Here is a 24275-nt window from a genome sequence, read left to right on the forward strand (position 1 = left end):
CATGTATACATAATTTAAAAGTTAAAAAATGGTAAGGCTGCTCAGTAGACCGTATGTGTAAAGTTTAAATCATAAAGAAAACATTGGAAATGAGCAAATTCAGTTTATGGAAAAACGACAAAAGTTGCAATTAAACGTTTAATAACAACATTTTTATAAAAGAATGCACTTTTTTTTAACGGAACAATGAAACTTCGTCTGTTTTAATACCAATGCAAGTTACGAATTATAATAATATACATTTATGGGAATTATATAAAATTGCAGGGATAAACTCGAGTGCCAAGCACGAGATACGTGATGAGAATGTTTTCGTTAAAGCCGAAGGAGCTTTAACAAAAGAGAGTTCACAATCACCAAATTACTGTTGTCCATACTTTCACCTTTAGTTTTCAAAAGTTTATGCTGAAAGATCGAGCGCGTAGCGCGAGGTAAATGCATTATCGTGCGCGAAGCGTGACTTAAATATGTTATCGAGCGCGAAGCGCGAGTACCAACAGTCGCGCGCCCTAGTCGCGCTCAAACTTGCAAGCGCAGCGAGCCGTGCGCGATGAGAGTGTGCCCGCGTATATCTGAGGATCACAATGCCTAAAAATTTTGCATAATATTTCTCAGACATAAAAAAGCGATAAATGCAATATTCACTGATAAGTGAACCAGCATATCAAATATCCAATAAATTGACTTATAATTTCCTGTCCAAAATCGAAGAAATAAAAATAGCACAGAAAATCGCCGATCCTGGAAACACCAAAATCGATGTTCAATTGAGTTGCAACAAATTTGAGCCACCCCGATTCATTATGAGAATCTAGAGACTGATTTAGAGACTGTTTTTTCTCATTCAGAGCAACGTGAAGTGTCATCTACAAACTGTCAGTCAGCTTTCAAAATGATTTTGTCGGGTGTTATTTGGGTGAAATAGAAGATGATAAGCCGGTAATTTATAATAATAATAATTATCTAACTTTTAATTTCCTCCCATTTACCAGTGACTGTTAGTGTCTTGAAATAAAAATTGTACTTGGCGTAGTAAAAATTCCAAATCTTAAGTTAGTCAAAACCGACATGAAATTTAAACCACAAAAACCGGAATGTAAAAACTAAGTCGTGACTATCTGAATCGAAATTGATGCCTGTTCGTTCGAAGAAATTTCCTCTAGATTTTCTGTATTCAACAAAGTGAAGTTATCCGGTGGTTGAAGTGAAAATACTTAATTGTATATGTAGACGGCCATGTCTTTTTATATACATGCCGGCTTTAGTTTAAATTTCGACGGACATGACTAACATAACATTTGGAAGTTGCATTAGGAAGTTATAATTTTATTCTAAGTGACTAGTACACACTGTTAAATGAAAGAAAGTTGAAAATTAGGAAAGTATTATATCAATTAGTTTCTTTATTAACAATTATTTAGTCTAATATCGGAAAGCGAATAGTTGCTTTGACAGGAGTTCAGGTGACTGACAGTGCGGCTCGGCACTCCACAACTCTCCAAATGAGCCAAAATTCAGTCTTTAAGTGATACATGCCCCTAGATGCCCAGATGTGCAACTACGTTCAGAGGAATAAATTTGAGACTGAAAATTCTCTCAAATAATCATTGGGAGACCAATGGAATTTGAGCTGCAACATATTTAACACCAGCGTTTTTCTGTGAGGAAACATTTTACATGTTAAACTGCATAAGAAAAAAATGGCCGGAGCGAATTCTAAAAATACATTTTTTTGAAAATAAAAAAGGCATAAATGTATTTGCCTACAAGAACGATTTGGCCAACAAGTCCGTTAAAATTTCTAAAATGTAATTTTTTGGGCCATCCTCGGAACCATACACACACGCGCGCGCACGCGCGCCCGCACACACGTCGTGGACAAACAGTTGTATAGTAATACGTGCCCCTCTATTTTTGCTCTAGAATTATATATCCAAATATCAAATCATTCTGACACCTTTAAAAATGGAATTGGTCTGCAGACTCTGTAGTTTTAATAGAAACTAAGGACAGATTTCTAATTAAACAAATGAAATTGAACCTAACTTGAATAAAGTATCTCTAAAATAGAACTTTTTATAGAAATGTATTAAATAAGGATTATTAATATAATAAGGCAAAATATAAGTAAGACAACAAATTTAAATTTACATTATCAAAAGATGTGCATCGTACCTTTTTTATATATTAATTCTAATTTCACTTGATCAAATTCTGTCGAAGCTGAAGAAACCGAATAACCGTTGATGATTGAAATGACTTTTCCATTTTCAAAATGTTTGTCTTGTGGATGTAATATTTTCTTTTGCGAAACAACGTAGTTAGATTACTAATTTTAATCAACCCTTTTTTAATCGCTAAAATCATAATGTAATATAAAATGTGCTCCACGGAGTTTATTTTAACTTAAAAACCTGAATGATTACACACTTTCTCATATGAGAACTTAAGTTTACTATGCATATTCTCTCGAATATTTTTCTATGAAAAAAAAGTTTATTGTTACAAAATCTTAAAAAATTTCTTATGTATTCTCATGTTTTCCGAATTCGAATCAACCGATTCTCTTCTTGAATTTTTCAAATCCTCTTCGCTCAACTGTTTCTGAGAAGGCTTCAAAATAGTTGTTCTATCGTTGGAAAATATTCTATTTATAGAAAAATTCAGTTGAGGATCGTTTTCCTTATCCATGGAGGTTGGAATGTTCTTACTTGACTGTTGAATTATAAAGGAAGCTGAGTTCTCTTTTCTATGCACAAGATCACGCATATTAGAACCCTAAATAAATTATTTTATGGAATATTAAAAAAAATCATAAATTTATTGGTATACTACATTCTTTTATTTAAATTTCAAACAATGTTTACCACTTTTGTAACGAAGTTATTTCTCCCATCATGCAATCTTTTACTTTTTGCATGTGTTTCACTTCTATTTAATTCCTCATCACTTTGAACCATTACTTTGACATCCCTATCGTTTTTCAAATGATTGAATCTATTATTTTCTGTAACACCTATTGGATTTGATATATATTCATATCTTTTATTTATCTCGTTTTCTTCCAATGCATTACCGTGCCCGTATCTGTGAGACTTATTTACCCGAAATTCTGGCAGTGAATCAGCAACTAAGAAATCCATATCAGAATCTGCTCTTAAATGAGCAGCATGAGCATGTATAAGTCGAGAATTTGGAGGATGCCACAAAAATATGTAATATCCACTGAGTGAAACAGCAATACAACTTACTGAAAACATATAGGCTCCAACCGTCACAAGTCGAATAATAGTTTTAGGCCCACGGTCTTCAAAAATGTGATCTGATCCATCGGCTTTCTCTGCAGCATTCGCTTCTGGTGCGTCTTTGCTCATTTTGATATATTAATTTAAAATATATGCTATTATTAATATCGTCAAAAGTATGCTATTGCTGGCACTAATATTTAAAACTTCCTTATCAACACAAGACTTCTGCAAATGTATGATTCGTGACACAAATAATCTTTTATATATTATATAGCACTGAATTGCTATTAAAAATGTTGAATATTTTTTTATTATTTGCCTTAGTCTACCATCCTTCTACAATGAAACGATAGGTACTGAATTAGCCAACAGGAAAGCTCAAATCGTTGTTCCAGATAATATAAGGCTTCTGTAACAAGACTAACTTGCCTTACAAATTCTGACCTAAAAACTAGGACTGGAAACTCTTGATTTTAAATTGTGTGCTGTACTCGGTGGTGAAATATTTCTTTCTCATCAAGACATTTTAAAATTTCATAAATGCAAATCTCGAAATTTTTTAAACACAATAAATCTGAAGTTATCGGTTTAATTTTGAATGGTATTCATTTGACACGAAAAATGGTATAAATGTAAAAAACAAAGGACTATTATTACATTTTTGAACCATTCAATAACATTTATTATTTTCTATGTCCTTTAGTATAGGAAAATTGAAAATTATGTCTACTTTATGTCCATGTTTCTTTCACGCATGACACGTGTGTTTGATTTCTTACGGTTGACCAGTTAATTATGTAATAAGTGAAATTCACTTTCTTTTGCAAACAAGTAATCATCACGTTTATAGTCATAGCTTCACGTATCTGCAAATTTTATTCCAATCAGATGTGATTCTTAAATATGACAGCATACATTTTTCTATTTTCTTTTGTTATTCCTTTTGAAGCAGTTTTTAAGAAATCTCCTTAAAAACAACTGTCTTGAAATTTATTATCTGAAGGCCAAAAGGAGTATTAAATTCCTTTACTGTAATTCATTCATAAATAAAATAATAAATTTAAATAAATAAATGTATTTACATTTTTGAGATCATTGATAAAAAAGTATTTATTTACTTTCATCAATAATATATCAATTTTTGAACCAATTAAAAGTTTATGCTTGAAAATAGATCAAGGTTGGCAGATGTTTGGCCGCGGATTGGGACCCTCTTTTAAATTGTTTATTTTTGATGTCATTTTATAATGTTTCAATAAATTGCCAAGATTCAAAGATCTTTAGAAGAAAGTTTAAATTTCTCTTTATGGAAATTTTACAGATAAGTGATGTTCGCATCTCGTAAGACGTAAAGCTTGAGGGATGCATTCTGAATAATATATGTGGGATCTGACCGCACGAATTATGGCCGGTTGCCCGGTTCTTATTTAGGAGATATTAGCGTTTTTTCAAGGCAGGGTCAAATTTATTATTTTCGGCTTTGAGTAGGGGATGATACTAGGACCTACACTGAATCGTCTTTCAACCAATTTTTTTTTATTCAATTGCGCACCTGCTGTTGAATTTTAACAATTAACTCAAACTTTATGGACGCTACCATAAATTGTGGATTAATTGAGGGCTGAGCACTAATAACTATTCCGCATCCACTGACCAAGTTTCAACAATAAACCCACTCTTTATGATAGTGACCATAAATCGGGGGTTAACTGAAGGATGGGCACCATTAGCAATTGCACACACACTAGGCAAATTTTAACAACCAACCCACACTTAATGGTGGTGACAATAAAATTTGGATTGAATCAAATAGATCAATAGGGAGTAGGTTATAGGAAAGGGACGGTGGGGGCGGAGCAATTTCATTTTTCACTTGCGCACCTGTTGGCAAGTTCTAATAATAAACCCACATTTTATGGTCACCATCATAAAGTGTGAGTTGAGTAGATTACGTGCAATAGGGCATATCAAAACGAAAAGTTATTTGCGCGAAGTTCTAATAGCAATGAAAAATTTCTTTTGGTAGTCAAAAACACTCCCCTAAAGTTTCATAAAAAAATTCCTTCTGTCTCCGCATCGTAGATATAACTAAAAATCTCAAAAAACGAAACCCTTCTTCAAATTTCAACGCTAACATTTTTTTTAGAATTAAATTATTAATAGAAATAGTTTAAAGCAAGCCATCTCATACCTGTATAGCAATAATTCCGTTAACATATTTTTCACCCTCCCTAATTGACTTTGAAGTTTAAAAAAAAACGAAAAAAGTCGAATTTTTCGCTATTTTTTTAGAATTAGGGTAAATTTATCGACTATTTGACCACATAATGTGTGATATACATTAATGGGAATTTATTTCCAATGTGTTGCAACAATAATATACAAGAAATTTTGACAGTAGCATAATTTTATTGACTTTGAATTATAAGAAAATATTTAAAAGTGATATATTGCTCTTTATTTGGAAATAAAATTACGTTTCGGTATATAAATTATCAGAAAAAGAATAAAGTGGGTTTGTACCTACGTAGCAAAAAAAAATATTAATGAATTAATTCATTTGAATGAAATAATTATTTATTAATTACTAATAATGAATTAATTAATTTTAAATAATAAGTTAGTTTTAGCTAATTAATTTTTTGCTCTATTGGTACAAATCCACTTGCTTCGAACTATTTTTTTCATAAATTATATACCGAAAATTAATTTTTTGTTAAATAAAGAGCAATATATCACTTTAAAATATTTTCTTGTTGTCGAGTTCTCAATTTGTGTAGAATCCAAGGGGTATCAACTCACACTGTATGATGTTTGTTGAAAAATATATTTTCGATGATTTGCATTAGTAGTGAAGTAGCCGAATTCTCAACCTGTATAGAATCCAAGAGGGGATGAGAAGGTGTTATTCAGGAAAGTCTTATTAATTGTGCACCTACGTACATGTTTTAACAGTCAAGCTACACTGTATGGTGAATGTATAAAAATTACTGCATACATATTTGCACATTTCAACACTCAACCCTCACTTCATGGCGAATCTCATAATATTATTCTCCAAGCCGTTGAGTAGTGAAGTCGCCGAGTATTCCATTGACAGTGTCGACTTGCCTAAATGTTTAACAATTTTTCTAAACAATTATAGGGTATTGTAAAAGCGCCCCCTACCTTGAATGAATAAAAGTGCAAATAATAATAAAGAACAGTGTTAATTTTACATGAGAGGTATTGCGCCGTTTTTTCAAAAATCTTTTAAAAAGTAGCACATTGGCAACCAAGCCGGTTGCACTTCATGAGATGTTTTTGATTATACAAGTCGGGGTCAAAATTATTATTTTCCGTTTTGAGCATATATTCTATATGATGCTTTACGTAACTCTACATGAACCTTTAAAATCCTTTTTCATACGGACGCGAACATATGGTTCACTGTTTTGGTTTGGAAATAATATGAATTACACATGAACTTTTGGTTATCAAGCAAAGTTTCTTTAATAGCTTTTTGGATTTGATCAGTATAAATGCAGCTCCATGGATGATAGCACAAAAACAAATGCTTTTGAAATAAAACGAAGATTTTTTAATCTTTGGTACATCAGTGATGCGAATGATTTACTTAAAAACGCTATTATCAAACAGGTACATTATTTTAAAAATATTTCCAACTTCTTCTATATGTATATCTACTTTTTCCATCTCTATTTACAATTTATTTCACAGCTACACATTAGTTGTTGTTTTAAAGATATTTTGTATTTCATCTTTATAGACTGCCGTTAACTATAATATTTACACGAAATAGTTAAGAGTGTAGTCAGTCAATGTCAAATATTAAGGCTTTCACCGAGAAATTTGAGATAATAGTCTAAAATTAAAGCAGGACTTTACAATATTCTAATAACTTAATTGTTTACGTAGTCATTATTTCTTAAATAAAACTTCGAAACTAATTAATATGAAATAATGCAAAAAATTATTTTGTTTCAATACTAGTCTTCAAGAGATTTTCTTGAAAAGCACACATGTATTGTTTGTGAAAAAATTATATTTTAAAAGTATATAGCTATAGATTCTCCTATTACTTCAACCGAATGACTGTTGCATCACTAAATCTATTGTCCAATGTCAAATAAGTAAATCCAATCAATTAAGATACCGATTTCACATACCGAAGAATTGCGATATATCCGCTATAAACTAAACTCAAGTGTTGACCGTAAACGCCACTCCTTGTGTAATCGAAGCACAAACTTTTCATGTAATTTGGAAATTAATTGAGAAAAATCGGACATAAACGCAGATACTTATTTCGCACTAGTGAATAAAGGAGAGTTTTAGAAGAATTAGTTCCAGCAGGTTACTTTGTTCTTTATGTAAAACTGTCACTTCTTAAGAAACTAGAAATTTTCTCTACTAAAATAAGTGCCCTAATTTTAAAAATAAATAAATTATATTCTTACAAACTATTTAAAAATATTTACTGGTTTACGGTTACTGGTCCATGTCACTGAGAAACTGGTCTTGATTACGAGTATGATAATTATTGTGATGCATATCTTACTTTTATACCAACAAGGAGATGTCGCGAGATGTGCGTCGCCGATTTGGCCGATTTGTCCATTAGGTGCTTATTTTTTCTTTCGATCCAAAGGGTCTTAGTTTCCGAGATATCACATTTTTAGTATTTTCGCTTCAGCGCTGGAATCTATACTGTTAGAGGCCGGAACCCCGGACTTCGTGTGTATGTTTGTACCGATTACAGGGGCGCGTCGAGCGCTCGCGCGTAAATACTCAAACCTTCACATTTCGGCAACTAAGCTCCATTGGATCGGAAGGAAAAATACGCACCTCATGGATATTCATGCATTTTTACCCAGTGAAGCCTCATCCGAATCGGCGACGCAAATTGCGCGATCTCTCCTTGTAAGTCAAGTTCCTTTCTCATTTTCGTGGAATGAAATCACTCATTCTAATCATCATATGGTAAGATATGGCCACATGCAATGGCACTTTGATTGTAGCTCAAACTTCAACAGAACATCTTTTTATTTAAAAGCACGTTCCGTCACCCAGCATTTGCAGTCACATTACTAAAAGTACTTCTCTTACGGAAAGTCCTTTCCTTCCACTGTTGTTTAATCAAGTCCGATCCTTTTTCCCCAATCATAATCACTGGAGCATTGATATTACCATTCGTAATCGTTGGCATTATCGATGCATCAATCACTCGTAACCCATCAATACCATAAACCCTAAGTTCTGGATCTACAACCGCCATTGGATCGGATGCTGGTCCCATTTTTGCAGAACAACTCATGTGATAAATTGTCATCGTGTATTGGCGAATAGCGCAATTCCAATACTCATCAGTAAATAATGGTAAATGCTTGCAATTTGGTAAAGGCTTGCCATGAAATCTCGCACCAAATTGCTTCATTGTCGCAGTTTCTCCAAAAGCTAAAGCAGCCTTTACACCTTCTCTTAAAACATTCACATCATCTGGATGCGTGAGATAATTGTGGTACATTAGTGGATAGTCTAGAGGATTTTTAGACCTCAGCTTGATAACCCCTCTTGATTTTGGTCTTAGCATCATAGGGAAGACTCCGAAAACATCTTTGTTGTTGATTTTTCCAAAAACTTCATTGTAGAATTCGTTCGTGAGACCATGTGCATGTTTAATCTGAGTTCCACCATCGGAATTTGTGGATGAAGATGTTAACATGAATTCTATGTCTGGCCAATCATCGGTTTGATTTGCGTATTTAGTAGAGATGAAAGCCACTGCCTCAAGACCAATACTGGAAGTCAAGGGTCCATTTTCGTTGATGGCATATCGAAGAGCAGAGTTCACGTTCACCAAACGGTTCATGACTATGCTGATTGGATAATCTATCAAGAATGCTAGTCCACCTACTGCGATGTGGTCCTGCACATTCATCCCTACTCCAGGGGCGTCCTGAGGAGACAGAATTTTTTAAATATTTATTTGACACAACTGTAGAAAAAAATATATATTTATTATTTGTAAATTATTTTTCACCTGAATAACATTAATCCCCATTTCCTCAAGATGAGCTCTGGGTCCAATTCCAGACAACATCAGCAACTGAGGTGAGTTGATGGCCCCCGCTGACAAAATGACCTCTTTTCTCGCATAGACTATTTGATGCTTGCCATCCCTGATAAATGAGACTCCATAAGCTTTTCTGGTTCGTGGATCAATTAGAACCTTAGTAACGTGACTCCAAAGAGCGAGGTGGAAATTTGGCCTGAGTCGAATGGGTCGAATAAACGCTTTCGCTGAACTGCAACGGGTTGCACGTCTCATGGTGTATTGGTATAAGGAGAATCCGGTCTGTTGCTCTCCATTCACATCTACTATATTATAGCCCATTTCTTCGCCTGCCTGCAAGAACGCTACACCCAGTGGTGTGTTGTATGGAGCATCTTGCACAGTGAGGTAACCTCCTGCAAAAAACAGAATGTGAAAGTTGTAGGCCGTCTACGCGAATTGACCTGAAATTAGTTTGTCCCATTTTTATAAATTTGAAACGGATGCGGACTCTTTCGAACAATTTGATTGAGTGTCCTTTTGAATCATTTAGAAATTTCTTAGAATTTTTACGTCAGATTGGCAATCTTTTTTAAAGGTAAATTATGATATAAAATTTTTGCCAAAAATCAGTCTGAAACCTGTTAAACTAAAATGATGAAAAAGTAAACTAGCTTTCGTCGTCTCCAAATACTGTTCACTATGGACAAATAGAAACCAGTCCTTCGGCATGCAATTTTTCGAGTTGTCAATTTGACCCAATCTGGCGAATGCGAAATTTCTCATATACCACGATTACCTCATGATTTTGTCTAGAAAAAATCGATTATATTCTGACATCCAGTAGTTATTTCAAAACTCGATCAAAGGTAAATTCATAAACCGTACAATATTTAATGCGCAAAAAATATCTAAAAGTGGTTTAATTATGCCACTGATAGACCTTACTTTCAACACTACATACCGATTCTTGACATTAGCTCTCTTTCCTGCTAACCGACATGATAGTGATGCAATTCTTTGCGTATATATGCATAGATGTAATATATATATAGATTCACGAATCCTACTTTCCATCAGTGATTGACTCTTTTGTTTCGTATGTTATTTTTTAGTTTTTATAATGGGATAACGAAGACGACAAGTCATCCGTGTCCAATAACCTTTGATTATATAATTAAAATTATACACGGCTTGGAATCTTGGAATCTTTCGTCTGGCAAATTTTCGGTATGCTGTGAAGCATCATCGTCTCACGATGTAGATAATTTATTATTTGGAAAATACACGGAACTATATTATTGTAACAATATATGTAAAAATGAAAAGACATAAACAATGGTATTTTCACTCACCTGTATTGTGATATCTCTTATTTCGAGCCAAGTAAGGGTTTCTTTGGTCTTCAGATTTTTTGAAATAATAAAGTACATCTTCGTATCCCCAGCCTGGATTTCCAAAACTCTCCCATTGGTCAAAGTCCCGACGATTGCCTCGTATATACAGCATAGTATTTAGTACGCTCGAACCACCAAGTACCTAATACAGATCAATTGTAAACACTTGGTTGTATAATACTGTTTCTCAGTCAAGTGTACAATTATAAAACAGCTGAACTTGAAATTATAACCAAGAATAGATAATCTTGTATTTAAATTCGTAATTTAAGCTCTTACACTTTGCAATTTTCTGCATGCTTTCAAAAAAGCTCCTTATACTTTTTTTACATACTGTTAATTTTATATAAATTAAAAAGCTTTGTCAATTTTTCGATTAACTTAATTTATAATAGAATCCCTGTTTGAATTGATATCCGGATTGCTTCAACGGTATCATCAATGAGTTGAATAAATCGTACGTGGGTTGAAGGTTCTATTGAGGAAAAATATATACGGCTATCAAATAGCAACCAACGCGTATTCCGATTTTCACCAAATCCTGGCAATTTAAAGTTAACGTATTCAGTGCGTCCATTCAAGGTCTCGGACTTCTTCACCGAAAATCGAAACCGGTCGAATTGCACAGGTATGTCAGGTATATCCCCGAATTACTTTCACCACAGCTCAATTACGTCTTCCGTGCTTGAATGATGTCCCATGCCTATTGTAAAAGTGTATACTATTTCGGATAAATAATATAATTTATATTATTAGTTAATTTAAAAATGTTTTCCTTATAACTTCCTTCCGGTTACTTGGGGATTTGTCAATAAGAACAAATTGAAAATTCACGAGTATTGCTAGGGTAATAATTATTATATTATATCACATAATTTAATCGTAAGAGAGTTGCGGAATTGAATCATTAGAGCCCCCGTGTAAATTCTTTGAGATTATTGTAATAGGTATTCTTAATCCAAATGCCGCGAACAGTGCATTTCCTCAAACGTTTAGGTGTTTTAGAAGCCGGCAGTAATTTTTGCTACAAATTAAAATGCTTATGACACCATCACAAAGGTCATGAAAAAATGTAGCTTAGGAAAACAATAAAATGATTGCAACTTTCATAAATAAATTTCATTATTCTAGAAAGACGTGCAATTAAACACTGGAAGACCAAATATATAACTTTAACTTTCTTAATCGCATAAAAATTTCGTTGCTGAATTCAGTGATTTTTGGCGCTCCTATAGGAATCTTTTACACTTGTAAAAACGTAGCCGGTTCTCTGAAAAGGGCAGAGAAAGGAGTTGACTTAAATTAATATATTCTTGATGCCTGATATCAACATTCCTCTATGTGATGTAACATACCGTAATATGCTTTAAGCTATGATAAAGGTACAACAATTAATAAGGGGCTATAATTTGTGAGCCTAATAAGTAATGTTAAACGTTCTCAGTGGATAATAAACGAGCATGAAAGTATTCATTATATGGTCTTAGTTTTAGGAATAGTAAAGTTGCTTCCTTAAGAGGATTCACTTGACATATACGTACAATGACATAACTGCGTTCACCCATGATCCTGGCACGAATAAGACCTTTTAACCTATGAAAACTCGAGTTAGTTTAATCTTTACAGGGAATAATTCTGTATATCCAGAAGCGCGAATGATTAATGAAAAACTATATTTTGAAATTTGACAAATATTAAATATATTCAATCATATAATATCAAACTTTCCACGTCAAATCGGCAAATTGGCCTACATTTCCATCACTAATTTGCCTCAGAATTTCTTTAGCAAGATATTATAGCAAGTTACAGACTATATAACGTGGTGTAATATATTCTGTGTAAGTAAAGACACTCGAAAAGTATAAAGTTGAATTACTGATGTGCATTTTGCATGTGGTCTAAGTTTTCGATTTTATGTGAATTATTTGTTATTACATTGTGCCTACAGCAAAGTTTAGAATATATGGGATATAATACTATACGATTAAAAAACAAGTGTCTAGGCACTCCGGAAATATTTGAACTTCGCTCACCGAATTTCGGTGAACGTAAACACAGCAATTAAAAAATTACTCGATTATCCATGAAATTGTGAAATCTTGGTTCTAGATAGATTGACATACCTCGCGAAAGTCTCAAGAGAAACTTCATTTAAAAAAAGACCCTGCAGCGTGAACCTATGGGATAACGGGATTTATGATCATAGCTTATGATTTTATGAATTTCTTGGCGAATGCAAATATCAGCTTGTAGTTACCTTCATCATTTTAAGATTGAAGTTTCGTGATTATAAGTGACATCTATGTAAATGGGCAAATGTCACAATTCAATCAAATATGTCGCACTCTCACAAAGAATAAATGATCCTGGATTCTAATTCGAATTTCGTTTAAAATTCAATGATGTCTCGTATAAAGCCTGATGCCTCTTTTTGGTAGGTTTCAAGTTACAACAACAGCTATTATCCCAATTATTACAATCCGATCTGATGCAAAGTTGAATGTCCATGTATACTTTGATTTATCAGATTTCAATCTTTAGTTTCCGAAATCAATTTACCCAAGAGAATAACTTTCGGTTGGTAGTAATTTGCATTCTAAGTATTAGAAAAAACCAAGAACTTTTAAATCACATGAACTAAATATTTAATGATCTCGATTTCTTGAAAGATTTAATCTAGAATCTAAAATTTGATTTATCATTGACTAAAGTAACGACATTAAAATGTTACAAACTCTGTTTTCAATCGTTGAACTAAGTAGTCATATTCGTATCGACAAAATGTTGAGCAATTACCTTTCCCCTCGTCCAGCAACAGCGTCGATCAACCATCGCCTGGCAAGCCGAGTCTTGAGGTTGAGTCCGATATTTCCAATCGAGTTTGCTTTTGTGGAGGAAGAGAGATAGAATTGGTACGTCTGTGATTTCTGTTTCATGTCCACCTGCTTCCAGCAAAAGTACATTCCAATTAGGGTTCTCAGTTAGTCGATTAACAACAACACTTCCAGCTGAACCTCCTCCCACGACTATAAAGTCATATTCCTTACGAAGGTTTCTTGTCACTCGAGGATGATTTTCTGGATCCATCAGGTCGTAATTAAAATATGCCAAGGAGACAATTAAAATTGGTAAAATTGTAAGCTTTCCGACCCCAAGCAGCAGTGTTGCTGCTTTTACAGCACCTGCAATCACCGTCAAGACAGCCATTTCTTGACACCTTTCTTTAGTATCGTTTTCCTCTCTTTCATTGAACCTACGTTAAGTACGGGCTCTCAAAAGTTAGCACTGTAAAGTATAAAATATTTAGATTAAATATTAAAAGTGATTAATAAAGTAATTTGTATACACCCAGAAAAAAAATTCTTGAATCAATAGAACTGTTTTCTTGGATATAAATGAAAATTTGGTTGAATCAAATAAAGTTTGATTATTCAACAAAATAATTGATTGAATCAACATTTTTTGGGTTGAATAAATTAAATACTCTACCTATGAAAAGATTTGGTTAAAACAACCACAAAATTTAGTTGGTTCAAGAGAAATTTTTTGTCGATTCAAACAAATCGTTTTCTGAGTGTAGGTTCGTATTATTCACTTACAATGGTGGATTTTCAGTTTAGTTTTGAGATACAATTTTGAAATCGAATGCTATCAAGCAGAAATAAGCACTCGATTTCAGAAGCCCTCCATAATATTTCCTTTCGTGAATGCTGGAAAATATAGAAATTTGATGTTGAAACGAGACCGACAATGATGCAAAATTTATGCTGTAATGATTGCGTTCAACGATTATGTTGTATTCTAAGTAGTGTAGTTCATACTTATTTTCTATTAGTTTTAATAGTATCGCAGGTCAGTCTTTAGGTCAATAACGCTCCGTTTTATTGCTGCCTTGAATTTTGCAAACAATTATATTTTTATTTGTCACAAGTTATACTGTCGAAAATCTTGAAATTTTCTTTTAAAATTCAAATTTTGTCAGTTTCGAAATATATAACTTTCAACCCTACTTGATATTTCTAATCTTATTCTAATCATATTTCGTAATTCGAAAGTCAGCATACGCGAAATTGTTTGAGGCTTAATAATGGAATTCCTAACCTGCAGAGTATGTGCTGAAAATATTTACGATTAAATAAAAAAATAAGACAGAAAAGACCAAAGTGTAATATTTGGTAGTCCAAATCGAAATAATTCTTTCGTTTCTGTGATTTATTTTCAATTACTCAGCTCTATTGCAGAAACCCCAGTCTTCACTTCAATATTATGCAAATATTGACACTCTACTGTCAGCGAGATCAATGGTGTATTTGTTCACTCTAAATTCGTTTTATGGATTTAATATTGACCGATCTTCCTTGAAATTTATGGTTTGGTAGGTAGGTGTCTTTCTAAGTAGGCGATATAAAAATCAACTTGTTTTAGGGAATTTCGAAACTATTTCCTCTGGTGACATAACATCGTGTAAATTCTTTAGAACAATGTGCACACTACGTGATACCCAGAAGGTATACTACGTTAAAAAAATTTAAAGTGGTTTGAAGATTAGATAAGACTATTTCACAATTTATTGTATTTTTATTTTACATGTCAATATTTTTTTTCACGGAGAGTCGTGTATTTTAATAATACATAATAATAATAGTAATAAAAGTTAATTATTATTCCAGCATGTTTGATTATGATTAGTACTGTACTACTCTTTTTTATTTCTGTTTTACCTATCTCCACTTGCCCCTGCTCTCTCCGATATCTATGTATTAATTTTACTATAATATTGTGAAAATTTTTATAAATTTTCAATTCAATTCAATATTTAAGTCTATAGTATTTTCCTAATAGAATTATAAAAAACTATTATTATTAGCTTTCTTCTCTGAACCCGCATAAAATTAAAGACTACGAATCACATGATTTGTTAAGCACATTCCCTTCTTTTGAAACCAAGAATCTGTTTACGATGTATTTATCACCAAATTAATGCTCTCCGTCGTTTTTCTTTTATAGCTTCTAAACGCTATTTTAAAGTGCAATAAAATACTCACAATGTGTTCAATTAGGGGAGAATCGGGCAGTTTCGCTCACAGTTAGCTTTTTCGTTAATAATTTGACTAATAGTAATTGTTATTGTTGTTAGTATTATTATTAATATTATTAATATTAATATTGAAGTTTAGGTATAATGTCAGTTCTTCTACCAACAACCTACTAATAGATTATATAATGAATTAATACTCATATATAGTTAAAGAGAACTAAGCGATTGAAGTATCTTCAAAAATGGGTTATTAAAATATAGTGTGGGATAGCTTCTCACAGTGTAATGTAGTACCGCCTAAAATGTGCATATCACAAAATTTAAAATCCAGACTTTACCGGCAAAAATCCATTTTTCCGCGTGCGACTGCTGCACTAGGCAAATGGTAACAACTATGAAAATATGTAAAATTAGTACACTAAGAGATTTTTTTATTAGAATACATGATAAAAATGAATAAGCATTTAGTATAATATTGTTCCGAAATAGGGAAAACAGGGTTGGCGTATCAAAAATTAATATAGTGGTTTTCAGCCGGTAAAAATAATGTTTTTGTTTGAACAAATGGAAAGGATGTTGCATTAACTCTTATAAAACTTGCGAGAATTGAAAATTCACTATATCAAAGTTGACAATCGAAGTTAAAACGATAGTGATACATTTGGCAAATAAACTCTTCGAGAGCGCCGATTTTGGATCTCACGTTTGGTTTAGAACTAACTCATTATAGCCAGCTCCGCTTTTGTTTGTTCACGCATGAGTGCTCGCTGGAGTGACAACCGCACACCCCGTGCAACTCCTCTTACACCTACCTGCGGCGCGGCGTCAATTATCGGAAGGGCTATAGAAGGGAGGGCTTTTGAAGAGTTTCACTGTATTTGAAAGAGTGAAAACATCTTTTGAAGTTGCTATACAAAACATGAAAATCTCAAACTACTACATGAAAAATAACTAACTCCACCAAAAGATTTAGCCTTCAGAAGGAGGAACTAAATACACAAATGGAATAAATTGTTTACGGAACCAGGCGTACAATTATTATTTTTATTATTATATACTTAATTTATTCATTACATATATAATAGCTATGAAAAATCGAAAAGGCTACGGCGAGATTCGAACCTTACTTACCTTAAGCACTAACGAATTCCCTAACAACTAAAACCCCACGGCTAACTTACATTATGGAATATTTTGTAAAAATCTCGCCAAAGTGGCGTTGCTTGACACTCAGGGCAGTATGACAGAAATCTGGGTCCTATTTCCCGAGTGATTTGTTGCTTTAGACATTTTATTAATAGATAGGTTAAACATTTCATCAGTTTCAATGATTAAATTTATTGTTTATAAAATACATTTCTTTTAAAGGAAATAATAATATTCTTGTATAAATAACATTATCTAATTTGATATCCCATTAATATTTTATGAATTTTACTGATTCAATTAAATCTTATTACCTTGGTGTATACATTTCGTGAGAAAAAATTCCTAATGTTTTAAATCCAAGAGCAAATCAGTGCATAGAAAATAGAAAGAGTTAATTTTTATTCAAAATATTGTGAAACATAACCTTTCGGCTTGATCGGAAAACTGTCAACTTCATATTGACAATATCAATTTCTAAAATACACTTTCGAGATTATGATATTCACTATTTTTCTTATTCAAATTATTTTTCAAAAACTCAATAAAAAAATATCATTTTTTCAGTGTTAATTCTTAAAATAGAGATTTATAATATTTCGTATTTAGAATACTACTTTGTCGTCTTTGTGTTTTCTCGTATGATAATATTAAACTTTGGTACTGTAATACGAATAAGTGTAATTAAACTCGGTTTCCCCTATTTTTGAACGATATTATACTAAATTCTAATTATTTTTTTTCAGTCATTCTAACAAAAGGCTATATCAGTGTAAATGCAAATTAAAGATCACATAACCCACAAGTTGATCTATCAAAACCTAAACAAGTTCAAATCTGTACGTGGCTTTGATAATATTTTATGACATGATTTGTCAGAATTTAATGAGATAGACGTTTTTTTCGTAGAAGAACTCTCAAAATTTTCGCAAGACAGATTTTCTTAAGCCAACAAAAGATATAAATGTAAACATGCAATGAAACCATATTTTGGTTACAAATGTCAATAATATTAAATCGAGTAACTTTAATAAATAATTAATTCTTTAAACACGTTTTCTCACTTTTTAGTCTAATTTGTATTTTTTTCTATAACGATTGATATAATTTCATTGAGGCTGTTCATAAACTGCGTAACGGTTACAAAATTATGTGATGATTCGTGACAAATGGGGGAGGGTTGAATGCGAAATCTGAAATCACGCATTAAAAATGTAAATATTAGGTTCTAGATATACAAAATTAAGCTTATACGTAAAACAGTTGAAAAAAATGAATTTTAAGTCACTAATTTATTTTATATATGTAGAGTATATATGTAGAGCTGAGATGTCTCATTTCCGAAATAAGGCGGATTTTACTGAAAATTGTAACTGTTAATAATTAATAAATTAATTATTTACTTCTTATAATTTATTTTTGAAGTCTCTTTCTTTGCGGTATTAAATCAAAATAAAAGAAAAATAGAAAAAAAAAATGTTTTACCATTTTGAATTCCCTAAATTTTTTTTTATATCAAATAGGTACTTTTTTCGGGGAAAACATTCTTTACCACTATGCTATAAGGGTTAGGTTACAAAGCAGTTTTAAGTTATATTTATGTCTTATGAATACACTGTGTACTTTGTTGGAAAATTAATAAAGATCTATTATTATTCTTATTAATCTAATTACGTTATATGAATATTATGCATTAATTAGTATTTCCAATAATGGAAGTAAATTTTTCTGTGGTTGAAATAGTTAAAACCTTCTTTTTTTTAAAGAAAACGTTTTTTAAACAAATAGCTATATTTAAAGATGGCTCACTTTTTCCAAAATTGGAAACAGTAGTGTTATAGGGAATTTTTACCCGGAAGAATAAGCTGCGATTTGAAGGATCGCAATACAGAACCAGATAACCAATAAAATCGAAATTTTTCAGGAGAGCAAAATAACATTCTGTTAAATCGAAATCATCATTTAAAGATCAAACGAATCTTTACTCGCGAGCTGGAGTGTTTCTGAATTAAGACAAAAATTTACGATTTAAAAAAAATTCAGCTTCGAGAAACAGAATGTAGAAGTTTCCAATCTCAAAGAGACAAGAACCTAAAACTGGAACAAGCTCAGATGCGAAAAATGATAAAAAGTGCAATTTTCAGTTTCCGCAAAAACTAAAAACTTGTTATGGGTTTTGAAAATCGTTTTTGCATAGTGACTAAAAATATATTATTCAGTTTAAAAAAATAATTAAAATTTTCTCCCGAGATATGGGGAAGCTGGCATATGTTTATTTATAAATAAATAATAATCATTTGAAGAAATATCGTTTCAGATTGCATGGAAAAAAGTTATGTAAGAAAAAACCTTATAAAAGTGGCTTTTGTAGAAAATGGAGATATAAGAATTTAGATTGAAATTTGATTGATACTTTTCTGCTGGAAAAAGTGGCAAATAGTTTCATTTAACAGCTTTTTCTTTAAAAAAAAGCGTTTTATTATTTCATTGTATTGAAAAACTAGTAGGAAGAGAAATATGGTCAGAAAAAGGGTTAAAAAATGTTGAGAGGTTAGGAAATTAAAAAAAGAAAGAATAAGAGTTGGTAGTCAACTACAGAGTCAAGAATCTGCCTTTGAATCACCAATTTTTTTATTTTACATTACTAAAAAGGGGATTTCGAACAAATCCTTTTAACAAAATATGTATTAGATTTTTAAGGAACTTTTTATGCAAAAAGTCCACTTTCGGAAAAATGTTGGTTATCTAGTTCTGTACTTCAATCCTTCATTTATTTTTATTCCACCATTTTTCCACCTTTTTTAAATTGGTAAGAATTGTCAGTAAGAAAAAATTCAATTACAAAAACTATAAGGCCTCTTCCGTACCAATTTTTACTTGCAAAAGCAGGCTGAAAAGCATACACTAGAAATTTTGTTGTTGGGGTACCTCCTAAGTATTTATATCGGATATGAAATAAAATCGTTAGGCCCCGTTTTGAACTAACTCAATATTTGTTGATTTTCGATCAATTTATGTGATTCTTTTCGAAAGGAACAAGTAATAAGTTATGTTTTCCCTGCTAACAGTATTTAAGTTTGCACCAGAAAATGTTCTTCTGTGAAAATATTAATTGACTTTCCGATGCCTTTTAGATTTTAAAAATGTTTGAAAAATATCACGTTTTTTTAATTCCATATTTTTAGTTCATTTTACATAAAAGATTTAAAGAGAAAAAAGTTCCCAAATTTCCGAAGTTCAATAGTTATGTCGTCTTATAAGAGATTTTTTAGTGAAAAACGTTAAATTTTTTTTGCGTAATACCTTGTTCTCCGTACATCCTACATGAAAGTTCTATGGAGATTAATTAAATTGGATTAAATTACCTTGGTAACTTCAAAAAAAAATCGATTCTAGCTCTTACAGAACAGAATTTATAATATCTTGTAGCAAGCTGCTTCTTTTAGAATTCTTTTTACAAATTAAATAATCGAATTATGGGAACTGTTTTGTTCCAGTGTAATAACACAATGTTGTCAATGTTTCATATTGTACAATTTTGCTCTTTCTGTGCATGTCTGTATTATTACATCAAAATTATAAAATAATATAAATAATATATAATTAATATACATAAATAATATATATAATATATGTATACAAATAATATATAATTAATATATCGACTTCTCTCGATTTTCTTTAATATACACAACAGTTAACGACAATAGACGAAAGTGCTGTTGGAATATATGTACAAAATAAGTTATGAATTTTTTTCACTGAAAAATCTCTTGAAAGCGTCATAATTTCTAAACTATTTACTCTAGTGAATTCATTCATAATTCTTTCGGAATTTTTTTTACTTTATTTTCTATTTTGTCTTCGTTAGATTATTCAAAATTTAAAACGGCGTAGAAAGTCAATCAATATTAAACTCATAGGAACTTTTTTGAGACGGAAAATGACAGGTTTCTAGCTCAGAAAAATTAGCTTATTATACTTGTTCCTTTAGAAAAAACCACATTAATAAAAATATAACAAATGTCGAGTTATTTCAAAAGAGGGCCCTAACAATATTTTCCATATTAGGTAAAAATACTCAAGATGTATACCCAAAAATATAATTTTAAGGGTACAAACTTAAAGGCATGTGAAACTTCGTCGTATGGTCAATCGGGTACAGTTCCCCCGGCTTTTTTCCCACAAAAATGAACATTTTTAAAAACTGAATTCGGAGATGCTATAAAATATCATAACAGACGTCCACGGACTTTTTTTTGAGGGACACAAACAAAAAATTGTATTGTGCTAAATAAGAATTTTATGCATGTGCATTATTTTGAGGTTACGTAGTTTTTCAGCTCTGTCATTCCGATCATTTGGAAATTATTTATGAAATAAACTTTTTTGATTGTCTACAAACAAGGTTAGTTCCGGGACATAGTTAATATGTTTATTTGTAAGTCTTAAGTTTTCGACCAAAAATATTTTGTAGTTTGAAAGTAACGCTTGGGAGAATTGTAACACACATAACTTCGAAATATACACACAAGTTTTTAGCAAAATCAAAGTTTTTTGGAATTAACCCACAAAAAAACTGTGCACGGACATCCGTTAGCATGTTCACTACAATTCACCAGATTTTGAAGACAAAATATTTATTAATCTAGGAAAAAAGCCGGGGGAATCTAACACTGATAAAATCGATACTAATTCCTAAGCGCAATGAAAATTAATCAAATTCAACCAAATTAATTTTTTTTTAATTAACCGACAAAAAAGTGTGCAGGGACGTCCGTTAGCATGTTCGCTATCATTTCCCAAATTTTTAAGACAAAATATTTATTATTCTATAAAAAAGCCGGGGGAACCTGAAAGTGGTCAAATCGATCATTTTCAAGGTATCACATGCCCTTAAGCAGTTTAAGTTTCTGCAAGTTTCACTTATGACATCTGTCATTTAACTAGCGAAAGTACACGTGTACAAAAAGAAATTTACACATAAACTACATTATCAGAAGACTGAGGCCATCTGTCGCTTTTAATTTCGCCATTTTAATCCAATTTGTCTAAACATGATGCAATAGTGGTTTATTGTCTACCGGTGAGGAACAGGAAACGGCATTTGGAATACTGTGAAAGCACCCGGTACAATTATATGCCAAGTGTGTTCTTCGTCGCGTAGAGCATACGAAATAGTAATCTTTTAACCAATAGGACGAAGAAACTTTTATTTCATATGATTTCTGTATTATCTAGATTCTAGGTGCCCTGTGAGAATATAATTTTCGTCACTTTATAAGACACATAATTATTTACTGAAAGTTTTAAAAGGGTGTAATTAGGCCTTAATTCTCTTTCGAAACATTACATGAACGAGTAAACGCAGTTAAAACTACTACTTTCAGATCACTTTGATAAAGTTGTCCTTCATAACAGTGCGTTTAAAAAAAACCTTGTAAATATATTCCAGGGATATACAAGAAATTTTATAATTTTAATTTAGGCACATGTTTGTTATTGACGAAACCATTTATTCAACAAATACAATTTTTGTTTCTAAAGACTTTCGACTAAAGAAAATATTGTCTAGTAATAATATCATAAACTTTGTTACACTCAACGATAGAATAAATTACTCACTTAGGTTAGTGAGAATTGCTTCGGCGAGATGGATTTCATTCATGCAAGTAAAGCCTCACGTTTCAAGTAATTTGAAAAATCATGAATGAAAATATTATAATTTTTTATTTCTATTAGCGGGAACTTAATAAAGAAATCATTCTCTACGATTACTGATTTGGAAGATGTAACTAAAATATATTTTGAAGTTCAAAACTATAATTGTATATTAAATATTTGCTTTTCGTCTAATGCAAATTAAGAATAAGAGCAATTCCATAGAAGCTTGATAGTTGATATGTATTTAATAATTTTTTTTTTTAATTGAATAAACTTGCCTTTCGTGGGATAAGGATTCAAAAAATGACCACGTGACACAACACTACACAGCGATTAAGGAGCTCCTGGAGCCAGAGAAAGTGAAAGACTGAGTCTCAGCACATAAGGTTGATCGTATAAACCACGCATTGCCACCACCTCTCTAAAAAGATAGGAAAAACCTATTTAATACCTTGATGTTCATCGGCTCGTAAAGGGATGCTTCAGTGGCACTGATCTTGACGGAAAGCTATATTTTCCGACCGCTTTTTAAAGATGCTTCCAGACAATATAAATTATTTTTCGAGCATCTATAGGTTTCTCTGAATAGTATATATCGATTATTTTCTACTAAATAAATTTCAAAATATATTTAATGAACATTCCCCTATAATATTATTTCAAAATAAAAGTCAGAAAAAGAGATACTGTTGTTTAGTAATAGAATTTATCCAGGATCGTAAAACATAATTCTATACTTCGATTCCTGTTCAAAAATAACAGTATGCATTTATATTTTATTTAGAATTTATTTAGCATTGACAAAGTTACAGAGTGGGACTACAATTAATTTTTTCATTAGCTGTTTAAAAAGCTATTCATAAAATACTATTGTATTGCAAACATGGAATTAATTAATTGTAATACTGAGATATTACAAGTAAAAAGTAATAGGCTCCTTTTTATAAAATATTGTTTATACTTTATAAATACTGTTTTTTCTTTTTGACGATAAAATGCTTGATGTTTGTGAGCATACAGAAGGCTCGCATTTGCAGATACAACTTAAACATACAGAGTAAGGCGCGTTAGGAATATTAATGATCGTAAAGAAAATTGTATTCAACCTTTGTCATCAATTTCACTAAAACTCTCCATAATTTCTCTGTAGAAAAGCTTATGTATATTAAGTGACTCAAAAAAAAAAAGTTTGGTAAGGGTACAAAGTAAGCACCAAGGGTCACCAGCCAACAGACGCATTTTTGTTTAATTGTTTCTAAATTTAAACATTACATGCGTTTGTAACAAAAAGAATATCGTGTGTATCAAATATGTATGAAGTGCATATACGACTCTTGTAAATTGAAGCACTTGTCGGCGGCTTCCCGTGTGGAAATTTTGAGTTGGCCCCCACGAGGCACATCGTGATTTGCCCCTTTACTACGTTGGCCCTAAGTTGACAAACTGTGAAGGGCCCACATAGTTTCGACATGCTCACCTTCAAAGGCCCCATATAAGCTGCCAACAAAGGGCCAATATAGTTGCCCTCTGTAGTACCCAGTTGAGCCCCCTGTAGGGGCCTCGTAGGCCCTACAGTCGTTTTCTCCTTTACTGCCCTGCAAGAGCATTTAAAATTTTTTGAAAATTAAGTTTAATTCAGAGTCATCAGCAATTATACAAAATTAACATATTATATACAGAACGTCTTTTGTCAAAAGTAATAAGTTTTTATAATAATTATATAT

The 24275-nt window shown here is 31.8% G+C and overlaps 3 protein-coding genes across 6 annotated transcripts in view; 1 reads left to right on the forward strand and 2 right to left on the reverse strand.

Annotated features, from left to right (window-relative positions):
- Positions 1 to 24275, forward strand: part of LOC117166834 (flotillin-2) — a 342246-nt gene that overhangs the window by 128174 nt on the left and 189797 nt on the right. The window lies entirely within an intron of this gene.
- On the reverse strand, positions 2377 to 3577 carry LOC117166837. 3 transcript variants are annotated; one of them, XM_033351173.1, is made up of 2 exons: positions 2868 to 3577; positions 2377 to 2715 (listed from the first exon to the last, which is right to left on the reverse strand). In XM_033351173.1, exons 1-2 carry the CDS (start codon positions 3372 to 3374, stop codon positions 2503 to 2505), a joined length of 720 nt encoding a protein of 239 aa, XP_033207064.1. In that variant the 5' UTR covers positions 3375 to 3577; the 3' UTR covers positions 2377 to 2502. The 3 variants fall into 3 exon arrangements, with proteins under 3 accessions (XP_033207064.1, XP_033207065.1, XP_033207063.1); XM_033351174.1 differs by having other exon boundaries at positions 2377 to 2749; XM_033351172.1 differs by having other exon boundaries at positions 2377 to 2778.
- Positions 6783 to 14409, reverse strand: LOC117166826 (glucose dehydrogenase [FAD, quinone]-like). 2 transcript variants are annotated; one of them, XM_033351157.1, is made up of 5 exons: positions 14303 to 14409; positions 13500 to 13988; positions 10659 to 10842; positions 9292 to 9716; positions 6783 to 9207 (listed from the first exon to the last, which is right to left on the reverse strand). In XM_033351157.1, exons 2-5 carry the CDS (start codon positions 13908 to 13910, stop codon positions 8314 to 8316), a joined length of 1914 nt encoding a protein of 637 aa, XP_033207048.1. In that variant the 5' UTR covers positions 13911 to 13988; positions 14303 to 14409; the 3' UTR covers positions 6783 to 8313. The 2 variants fall into 2 exon arrangements, with proteins under 2 accessions (XP_033207048.1, XP_033207047.1); XM_033351156.1 differs by having other exon boundaries at positions 9292 to 9719.

This window comes from Belonocnema kinseyi, chromosome 2 (assembly GCF_010883055.1).
Source record: "Belonocnema kinseyi isolate 2016_QV_RU_SX_M_011 chromosome 2, B_treatae_v1, whole genome shotgun sequence".
Classification (NCBI taxonomy): domain Eukaryota; kingdom Metazoa; phylum Arthropoda; class Insecta; order Hymenoptera; family Cynipidae; genus Belonocnema; species Belonocnema kinseyi.